Raw genomic sequence first — 11672 nt, forward strand, 5'->3', positions numbered from 1 at the left:
TTAATTTTCATTTCGGTCCGTCTATTTTAAAACTCGATAGTTTTGATCCCTTCATTATATTTTTGAACTAAAAAAATAATGATTTGATAAATTTTAAATGACGTAGCATACAATTTAATGATATAGAACCCTCTAGAGACATTAGTTATTTATATTGCATTAATTAAAATACGAAAAAGAAACATTTATGAAGTTTAAAGTTAAGATTTTAGTGGGTTTTATTATGATTTCATGGGCGTTAATCATTCAACATCATCGTATCATATGCTAAATAATTTAAAGCACATTACATTGCCATTTTTTAGTTAAAAAATTAGAATGAGAGACCAAACTATCATATTTTAAAATAGAGAGGCCGATTTCGTGAATTAGTAAAATAGGAGGACTAAAACTACAACTAAGTCTTGTTTTTTTTTATAAATAAAAATAAAAATTAAACATATTGTCATTTTTGCATGTTTTTTCATTGAATTTCTTTGTTTGCTTAAATTGTGATTGATTTCAATATTCTAGGTGTTAATTTTTTGGGCATGATATATATAGGTAACCTCATTGCACTCTTAGTGCAATAAGTTGAATTTGGCCACTAAATTATGGATCATTGTTGCTGATTTGGTTGCACTTTATTAAACTTGGAATGTGAATTTTTTTTTATTAGATTAGATTATCCTTAATTTATACTACTCTTTTTTATATTATTATAGTTTTAAAAACGTTATGGAGGATAAAATTGTGAACAGTAAGAAATAGAGTTGTCAAAATTGACAAAACTAATAAAAATATATCAATCTACGATTATTTGGGAACAAAATGAATATCCATGTATTTGGGCAAAACAAAGAACAATTACTTTCTGGAGAACAATTAGTTACTTGGGCAAAGAAGTTATACCTTATACATAATTTCACCACATCAAGTGAAAGGGAATACCTAACCTAGTTGCATTAAAAATCCAAAAGACAATAAAGAATAATCTACATGACAAGGAAACCATTTAACCAACAAGTCATATAAATATACAAAGATACATTGTAACATATAACCAACAAGTCTCCTAAATCCAAACATTTATATAATCACAATTAATTTTGTGAGGTACAAAGATAATATATAGTAAATAGAAAGAAAAAAAATAAAAGTTATGTCTTCCAATCCACAATTTTCATCTAAAATTTCCAATTTGCGATCACTAGTTCGCCGTGTTTATGAGACTGTAGAGCCTAGATCAGAAACGAAAGAAACTCCTCAAACTTATCTTCTGCATGTTTATCTTCCTGGTACGTACTTATTTATATATATATATATAAATGTGTGTATTTTTGTCAAAATTATATTTTAAATTTAGAATTAATCTAACTATTATGCACTTACAATGTAATTTTCTAGACCGCCATTCGGGCAAGATCTCATTGAAGGGTTGTGTATAAAATAATTTACACAGTCATTATATAGGCCTTAATTTAAAATAAATAAATAAATAAAGTAACATTTTTTTTATTATCTTAGAATTTCATTTGCAATATTTTTCCCCTATTTTACTAACAGAGTGATAATATTATTTTATTTAATGAGAAAAATTGACCTTTTTGTTTTGATTTTGTAGGTTTTACAAAGGATCGTATAAAGATTACATTGTTAGATTCATCACGAATGGTGAAGATTACAGGTGAACGACCAATTCAAGGAAACAAATGGAGAAGATTTGACCAAACATATCCAGTACCAGAAAATAGTGAGGCAGAGACACTTGAAGCCAATTTTGAACAAGGAACACTGATCCTTAAAATACAAAAAAAGCTCATTTCACAATCACAGCAACAAGTGGAACAAAGTCCACAAGATCTTTCAAATAATAAAGCTTTATCTGAAGCAAAACCTGAAAAACTCCAAGCAGAAGACAACATGAAAAGTGATTCACCTCAAACTCAAAGCTTTGAGAAAAAGACACAAAATGTTACTCATGATGACACATTATCTCAAATTCCTCAAGATACAATTAGCAATAATAATAATAATCCTCAAAAGGATCAACATGAATTTGAGCCAAAACCAACAGTCATTGAGAAAACCAAAACACAAATAGATGAAAAGCCTCAAAATGGCCAAGAGGAATATCAGCCAAAATCAACAACAATAGAAGAAACCAAAACTGAAATAGATGAGAAGCTTGAAAAGGGTCAAGAGGAATTTAAACCAAAAACAACAACCATAGAGAAAACCAATACACTAACAAATGAAAAGTCTCAAAAGGGTCAAGAGGAGTTTCAGCCAAAACCAACAACCATAGAGAAAACTAAAACTCAAATAGATGAGAAGCTTGAAAGGGTTCAAGAGGAATTTCAACCAAAAACAACAACCATAGAGAAAATCAATACACTAACAAATGAAAAGTCTCAAAAGGGTCAAGAGGAATTTCAGCCAAAACCAACAACCATAGAGAAAACCAAAACTCCAATAGATGAGAAGCTTGAAAAGGGTCAAGAGGAATTGAAACCAAAAACAACAACCATAGAGAATATCAATACACTAACAAATAAAAAGTCTCAAAAGGGTCAAGAGGAATTTCAGCCAAAACCAACAACCATAGAGAAAACCAAATCTCAAATAGAAGAGAAGCTTGAAAAGGGTCAAGAGGAATTGGAGTCAAAACCAACATCCACAAAGAAGGAAGTTAATGAGAAAAATGAGATGCCTTATGAGTCAAGCAAGACTATAAAAGATGTGAAGAATCATAATTTAACAGAAAAGGAAATTGAAAATACACAACTTTTTCCTCCAGAAAATGAAAAGGAATCATCTGGCTGCGGAACTTCTCTTAATGAAGAAGGGAAGAATGGAATCAGAAAAATAGCTGCTGCTTCTTCTCAGTTTATAACAAGAATTGCAGACGGGAAATGGAGGGGTGAAGAGAGACATTTAGTTGAAAATATAGGTGCTGCAGTTCTAGTGATTGCAGCATTTGGAGCCTATGTATCATATAGGTTTTCCTCTTGAGAGAGAACTATAATTAACTAGTTCTATACTCAATCCTTTCTCACACTTGTAAATGAAGAAATAATGAATCATAAATAATGGTGGCTTAAGTACATCTTCATCCATGATTCTTAATTTCCACTTTATCCTAAAAGCAAATATAAAGTTGTAAGCTTAATTGATTATATAGATAAATTGTTATAATATTTTATCTCAGACCTTCTGGATCACATAAAGATTTTTCAAAAAAAGAGAAAAAAATTACCTATGGTTGTATTATCCCAAATCCATAGTCCCAATGTATATGTTATAATAAAAATTCTTAATTTTTGAAGCAATTTTCAAAGCCAAGACTGATATCCCGGGATCATATTTAATGTTGAACAATAATAAAAATGAAAAAAAAAATGTCACTTGGTCAAAACAATGTTAATTTTTGTTGTTTAGCAGAGATAATTTTCCATAACAGACACACTAACAATAAACAGATGAATTAATTGACTCAAGGTTGCTTTTCATTTTTATATATATGGATAGGCAAAATGTTAGTTGTAAGTATTGTTTAATAATTATTTTTATATATATTGCTTTGCATTACCTATTTAAGAGAAAAAGGTTTAATAAATATTTTATCTCGGATCTTTTGTTGCATAAATATTAAAAAATCTACCCAACTTGAGTTCTTTTGTTTGCTTTTGATATGCTAGAAAGATAGTTGTTGTCTAATATTTACTGCTTTGGAGTGGGACATCAAATTATATACCCTTGAGATTGTGGTTTTATGACACAAGTTGTGTGGTGCTGTTTGATGCATTAAGATTGAATTATTTGTAGGCTCATTTAGTGTCAATACTCAATTTAATTAGTGTCCATACTCAATTGAATTATTTTTAAAAGGATCTTTTACAACGCTTTTTAAGATAAGCGCTGTAAAATGTCTCTTTATTTTATTTTTGTGTTTGGTTTATTTGGGTTGGGATGACATTAAAAACCTTTTTATCATTGTTTATTGGATTAAAAATATTGTTATCATTGTCTGTATCACAATACTTTAGGAGATGATGAATTATTAGAAATGAGAATCTCTCTGTTCAGTTCAGTTCAGTTCAGAAAATAAATTAATCAGAACTTAGTATAAAACACTCAATTCAGATTACATGCATGAATTATTAGAAATGACTATGAGAATCTCTCTATTCAGTTCAGTTCAGTTCAGTTCAGAAAATAAATTAATCAGAACTTAGTATCAAACACTCAAATCAGATTACATGCATGAATTATTAGAAATGACTATGAGAATCTCTCTATTCAGTTCAGTTCAGTTCAGTTCAGAAAATAAATTAATCAGAACTTAGTATAAAACACTCAATTCAGATTACATGCATATTTACAATAACACAGTTCAGATTACATGCATAGCTTATATAAAACAATTAAACATATACATTAAGATGCCCTTCTTCTTTTCCTGGTGACATTCACATTTGTTTGTCCATTTACAATACGAAACGATGGATTAATCTAAATTCCCTCATCATGATCATCTCTAAGATATAAACCATCATCAGTTGAATCAATTTCATGTGGTTGTTGTGATGTTGCAAATAAAAGATCATTACCAACATCTTCATCATTATTGTTATCATCACTTATTTTATTGGTCGATAGGACAACAGACCATTTATCATTAGAAGGATCAGTGACATAAAACACTTGTTGAGCTTGCGACGCTAAAATAAAAGGCTCGTCTTTGTATCCCACCCTATTAAAATCGACAAGCAAGAATCCTGACTCATCAATCCGAACGCCATTATTATTATCGACCCACTTGCAACCAAATATAGGAACACGAAACATTGTGTAGTCTAACTCCCATATGCGCTCGATAACCCCAAAATATGATAGATTTGCATATATTGGGTTTTTGTCTTTTGCACTTGAGACATGCATCGCTTCAGCTACGAGAGTGACTCCACTATTTTGCATAGTGGTCTGATCATCTTGTTCTTTGGTATAAAATGTGTAGCCGTTAATAACATAACCAGTGTAAGAAAAGACATGTAAGCTCGGACCATTTGCTAGCCACCTCAATCTATTTGAAATTGATCCGGGGTCTATATCAAATTTTGACATTATGTGATTTTTTAACCATGTTACAAAACTTCGATTGTGCTCTCGAGTTATCCAATTTTGATTCCTATTCATGTTCAAACGAGATAACTGATCAATGTGTATTGTAACATACGGTTGAACCTCATCATCATTGTGCAGAACATACAATTGTGCCTGCTCCCATTCTGTCCTTGATATAGTCAGTAGTCTCCTTCCAGTTATCCCTTCTCCTGATAGTCTTCCCGAATGACGAGACATGGGAAGCCCTATGGATTCAACATTGGACAGATATTCAGTACAAAATTCAGCAGCCTCTTCAACAATGTATCGTTCAGCAATACAACCTTCTGGTCGACTTCTACTTTTTACGTACCCTTTTAATATTTTCATATATCGTTCTATCGGATACATCCATCTCATATAAGCTGGCCCACAAAGTTGTGTCTCCTTAACCAGATGAACAGTAAGGTGAACCATTATATCAAAAAACGATGGTGGGAAATACATTTCAAGCTCACACAAAGTAACAACAATTTCCCTCTGCAATGTCGGTAATTTCTGAGGGTCGATCACTTTACTACAAATTTCCCTGAAGAAGAAACATAATCTAGTTAAGGCTAGTCGAACTTTTTCAGGTAAAATGGAACGTATACCTATTGGTAGCAAATGCTCCATTATAATATGACAATCATGGGTCTTCAAACCTTTTAACTTGAGGTCTTTCATACAAACCAAATTTTTAATGTTCGAAGAGTATCCTTCTGGAACTTTAACTTCGTGTAGAAATTTACATAAAACAATTTTTTCCTTTCTAGATAGAGTATGAGCGGCTGGAGGTAGATATGTGCGATTTCCTTTCTTTACTGGAGCCAGTTCATTTCTTATTCCCATATCGACCAAGTCCAATCTTGCATTGACGCCATCTTTAGACTTTCCTGGAACATTGAGTAACGTACCAATAACACTTTCAAATACATTTTTTTCAATATGCATCACATCGAGGAAATGTCTTACATACAATGACTTCCAATATGGCAATTCAAAGAAAATTGACTTTTTCTTCCACCCAGTTTTCACCAGCTCTCCCGCAAAAGGTTTGCCAAATTTATTGGTCAAACCTTGTACTTTTTCAAGTATTTGATATCCAGTCGGTGCTAAAGGAGCTTTACCTTCCTCTGATTTTCCATTGAATGCATTTCTCCACCCACGATACTGATGACTATAAGGTAAAAATCTACGATGTCCAAGAAACACATTCTTCTTACAATGTTTCAACCGCATCCAATTTGTACTCTCTTCACATATAGGACATGCACACTGACCTTTAATGCTATATCCTGATAAATTACCATATGCTGGAAAATCATTAATTGTGCCGAACAACATAGCCCTCAAATTGAAACACTTTTTCCTATACCCATCATAAACTTCCACACCTGTCTCCCACAGAATTTTTAAATCTTCAATTAAAGGAGTCAAGTATACGTCGATATCATTCCCCGGTTGTTTGGGTCCAGAAATTAACAGAGACAACATCATAAACTTACGCTTCATACATAACCATGGAGGTAGGTTATATATTACCAAAATCACAGGCCACGTGCTATGTGAGATGCTTTGAAGACCATGTGGATTCATTCCATCAGTAGAAAGTGCAAGTCTTAGATTTCTTGACTCTATCCCGAATTCAGGATACTCGTGATCAATTTTTGCCCATTGTGGGGAATCTGCAGGGTGTCGAAACATTCCATCTCTAATTCTTTCATCTGCATGCCATGTCAAGTGTTTTGAATCTTCTTCACTGCGATACATGCGCCTAAATCTTGGTATTATAGGAAAATACCACACGACTTTTGCTGGAGTAGATTCTTTCTTCTTATATCGAGAGACATTGCATTTCGGACACGCCTTAAGTAGTTCATATTCGTTTCGAAATAAAATGCAATCGTTAGGACACGCATGAATCCTTTCGTAACTCATTCCAATAGAACACAAAATCCGTTTAGCCTCGTAGGTTCGACTGGGAAGTTCATTATCATCTGGCAACATATCTTTTATGAGTGTTAATAATTCCGTAAAGCTTTTATCAGACCATCCATTACTCGCTTTTAAGTTGTACAACTTTAATATCGCTGACAGTCTTGTGAATTTAGTACAACCATTATATAATTCTTTCTCTGCATCACTCAACAAACTTTCAAACATTTTAGGACAATCTCGAAGATCTTCTTCAACTGCTTTTGCAATCTCATCAACTCGGTCCGGCTCATATGTATCTGTATCGAAATCAGTTGAAGCATATGTAGAACTATTCTCAAAATTAATGTTTCCTTTTTTTTTCTCACCATGTCTTATCCAACATGTGTAGCTTTGATCAATTCCATTACATACTAGATGTCCTTCTAATTCATCTTCTCTAACACGTTTTCCAAAACAACATTTTAAACAAGGACAAACTACTCTATTTGGATCTTTTGCATTCTTCACTGCAAACTCAACAAACTCCTTCACTCCAATTTCATACTCTTTTGACAATCGATTGGCTGAAATCCATTTCCTATCCATATTATACCACCTATATAAATGCAGTAACAAAAATAATAAGCTTTCAAAACATATCAACAAGTTTCAAAAAGAAACCAATATCAACTAACAATTTCAAAACAGAACAGATCATGTGGTATGAGTTTTTGACAATTTTTGACAATTTCAAAACAGAACAGATCATGTGGTATGAGTTTTTGACAATTTTTGACAATTTCAAAACATAACAGATCATGTGTAAAAAATACCTTAGACAACGTAGATGGCCGCACAGTACGTAGAGGATATTAGGGTTCCCAACGTATATAATTATTTGAAAGATGTAGAGGATATGAGGGTTTCCAACGTATATAATTATTTGAAAGATGTATTTTACAGCGCTTGTGAAAAAAGCGCTATAATAGGTAGTTAAATTCAATGAAAGCGCATGTGTTTTACAGCGCTTGTGAAAAAAGCGCTGTAATAGGTAGTTAAATTCAATGAAAGCGCATGTGTTTTACGTTTTACAGCGCTTGGGAAAAAAGCGCTATAATAGGTAGTTAAATTCAATGAAAGCGCATGTGTTTTACAGCGCTTGTGAAAAAAGCGCTGTAATAGGTAGTTAAATTCAATGAAAGCGCATGTATTTTACAGCGCTTGTGAAAAAAGCGCTGTAACTGATTCGCGAAAGCGCTTCCTGTTACAGCGCTTTTTTGACAAGCGCTGTAAAAGCCTTAAAACGTGATGCGCAAACGTTATATGACCTACTACAGCGCTTGTTTTACAGCGCTTCGCATCAAAAGCGCTGTAATAGGTTCCGTTATTTTTAAAATACAATTACAACAGCGCTTGTGTTTAGCAAGCGCTGTAAAATGGGCGCTGTTAAATGTCATTTTTGGCGTAGTGTGTGTATTACATGAATGAATGACTTGTACAAGAGTGGAGTCTTTTGTTGAACAAGCTTCTTCCTAATAGGCCTTGTAAGTTTTCTGCATGTTGCAGTTCTAATATTCTAACTCAATGGAACACAGTTTTCTAGGAACTTTATGTTTCTATTCAATATATTCTAGGAAATAAGATTAATACTAACAGGTGTAAAAATATCTAACCTCTATATGATTGGGGCTTGGTAATTCGGTTAGCTTATTTGTTGGGGTTGAAAGTTCCATTATTTAAAACAAAAGATCTGTCATTTTAAATATTGTTTACAATGGCTGTAGTTGTCACAACTATTTACGAACCTTCATTTTATTATTAGTCGGAGCAAAACTTACTTCAGTTCGAAATACACCATTTTGATTTAAAGTGACGGCTAAAACCTCCATAATGTGCCAAATTTAGCCACCACAATTCTCCCGTTTTTATGTAGTGTTGGTCGACCTCTATCTTGATTAAAAATTTACAAGAATTAGTTTGAGATGCGATGTTTCATTAACTTGCTCAAGGGACATTAAATTGTAGGTTTACTAGAATTACTTACTATCCATCAAGTGGTATCAGGGTTATATTTCATTTTAGCGGAGGAGCGGAAATTGATTATGGTCTTGAATCCTTGTATCAAATGACGGTGTAGTCAAGAGGCACGTTCCTTTAGTAATAATGGTGGTGCAAGTATAGGATGTGGAAGACTCACAATTGAGGGGATATTGTTGGATAAGAGTGTGAGTGACTAAGTCTCACATCAACTATAAATGAGTTAAATGATGGTTATATAAGATATGTGACTCATATATCTAATACCTTAAGGTTTTTGTCGAAGATGTGGTGTTAAAGTTTCTTCTTGTTCTTGAGCATTTGGTAGTTGTTTCTCTCGATTCTCCCCTAGAATCCCTAAGATATGGTATAAGAGTTTTTGGTTCGGTCCTAAAAAGTGTTGTTTGATAACGTTCTGGCTAGGAAATGCTTGGTTAATAAGTGGCCATTTTGAGTCAACTCACTTTATTTGGAACCTACCTAGTGCAAAATTTTTGTATGAATATTAAGTTCTGTTGTGAAGTTTGGTATAGAGAAATATTTTAGTCGAATTATTTTGGCTTAGATAAAATCCAAGTTAATGACGTGTTGATACAATCATGATGACCCAAGGGGTTGATTAGCAAAAGTGCATTGGTTGAGATTGATGCAAGGTGTGTTGTGGAATTATGTCGATTGTTGAAGAAATTTAGAAGAAAGCTAACATAGAAGTTGCACCATAAATTTCCAACTGTGTTTTTGACATGTAGATGAATTTTTTAGGAGTGGTTTTGACATGATAGTTCTTTTGAACTATGATTTTCGTTGTCGACAACGAAAATTGAGTATATATAATTTTCAATCAAGGTGGAAATTGTTAGAGTTGTTTAAAATATAATATGTTAAAATAGACCCACATTGCTTGGAATCGTAAAGGAAGAGGAGTTCAAGGCTATACATATAGCTCTTCATTACAATTTGAATTATCCAGAAATACTTTAATTACTCTTCTAATCTTGTGTTAGAACATTTGTGAGATATAATTCAAATATTTTATGTGGGTGTACTAAGGGCCATCAAGAGTGAGGTAAATCTATATGTTGTAACAATTTTAATAGTGTTATTCTCTAGGTGTTATTAGACAATGGTCATGGTGTTTCTTTAGTTTTGAAATTTTCATATTATTTTTTTGTGTTTGATTGCGATCTTTTAATTTTTCTATGTCTGTATTCCCAACGATATTTGTTGATAACATTTTTAGTTGTAGATTTTCTTTTTAGATGAAACTAGTGTTACTAAATAATAAAATTTTGAGTGTGATGTTGATTCTAGAATCCAACTATTTGAATAGAAAAGAAGCACTCGTGTGGTGAACTTCAAAAATATTTGTGTCTCCCAAAAGACCTTCACAAGTTATTAGTAAAAAAAGTCTTCACAAGTTTTAAAATTTAAATATGTTGTTATTTATAGATAAAGGCTTAAGTCGTCACAAATGCGGTTATAAACTAAATTTGTGAGAGCTTTTATCAACCACAATTTTTTGGCTGTTTAAACCGTCACAAATTTCTTCATTTATTTTTTTTTTATTTTTGGGTTAAATATATTTTTAATCCTTATAAAATCAACATTTCCATTTTAGTCCTTCTAAAAAATACAACTTATAGTCCCTACAAAATTATTATCCATGCATTTTTAGTCTTTGATGTTAAGTGAACTTATGATTTTGAATCAATTTTTTGAACCCAAAATCGTGATAACTCTCGCTTCTGAAAATTTGTGGCGGCCCACCATCGGCTCATCTTCCCTACTTCATGGAATGTCTCATTGCCAATATTTGTGTGCTTTTCCCTTATATCATACCTTCGTGTTGATTGTTAGTGGTGCTAAAAATATGGAACGTGAGCACAACTGCCAAACTAATTAAGTTCTAATTAGCTTTGACTCATTCAAATGTCTCTACGACCTTTGTGGATCTTTGTAGACTTGAGAAAGATTCGACTAAATCATATTTGATTCTCTTTCATTCGCATATTCTTATTTTGACTAAGTGGAACTACCCTTACTCTAAATTCGACTGCTTATTGTTCTACGCTAGCAAATTATTCATTTTTATGTGTTAATCAGAGTTCTTCAACATAGGCATATGTTTTCATTGCTTTTAGTCTTATTTAACTATAATGATTAGTTTATTTAAGAATTTATTTAATATAATTTGTTGAATTTAAGTCCTTGATTTCAATGAAATGTTTATCTTCTTAATTTAAGTCCTTGATGATTTTGTTCGAGTAAAAGAAATAACAAAAATAAGGAGTGCATAAATAAATTGACACAAGTAATTTATCATAGTTCACTATTAACTTGGCTACATCCAATCCCTTCACTTAGAAAGATTTAATCCACTAATTCAACAACTTGAATTACAAAACACTCAACCCTCCAAGCCAGTATTCTCAAACAATCTGACAACCCCAAATTATTGAAGGCACACTAAATCCACTATCGGGTTTGAATACAAAGGTTTGTAACTTGAGTAGTTTCTTCTAATAAGTTGATTATAACAATTACTATAACACTCTAAGAAAACACTTAGAAAATGTTTATTATTCAAACAA

The 11672-nt window shown here is 32.2% G+C and overlaps 1 protein-coding gene across 1 annotated transcript; it reads left to right on the top strand.

Annotated features, from left to right (window-relative positions):
• Positions 1-1038: 1038 nt before the first annotated feature.
• Positions 1039-3189, top strand: LOC101502234 (uncharacterized). The gene is made up of 2 exons (XM_012712163.3): positions 1039-1277; positions 1604-3189. The coding sequence occupies exons 1-2, from the start codon at positions 1142-1144 to the stop codon at positions 2992-2994; spliced, it is 1527 nt and encodes a 508-aa protein (XP_012567617.1). The 5' UTR covers positions 1039-1141; the 3' UTR covers positions 2995-3189.
• Positions 3190-11672: the final 8483 nt, after the last annotated feature.

The sequence above is a fragment of the Cicer arietinum genome, chromosome 7, assembly GCF_000331145.2.
Source record: "Cicer arietinum cultivar CDC Frontier isolate Library 1 chromosome 7, Cicar.CDCFrontier_v2.0, whole genome shotgun sequence".
NCBI lineage: Eukaryota > Viridiplantae > Streptophyta > Magnoliopsida > Fabales > Fabaceae > Cicer > Cicer arietinum.

Coding starts and splice junctions, on each gene's coding strand:
- LOC101502234 (XM_012712163.3), top strand. CDS start 1,142: ATGTCTTCCAATCCACAATTTTCATCTAAAATTTCCAATTTGCGATCA. Junction 1,278..1,603: donor TCTGCATGTTTATCTTCCTG/GTACGTACTTAT, acceptor TTGATTTTGTAG/GTTTTACAAAGGATCGTATA.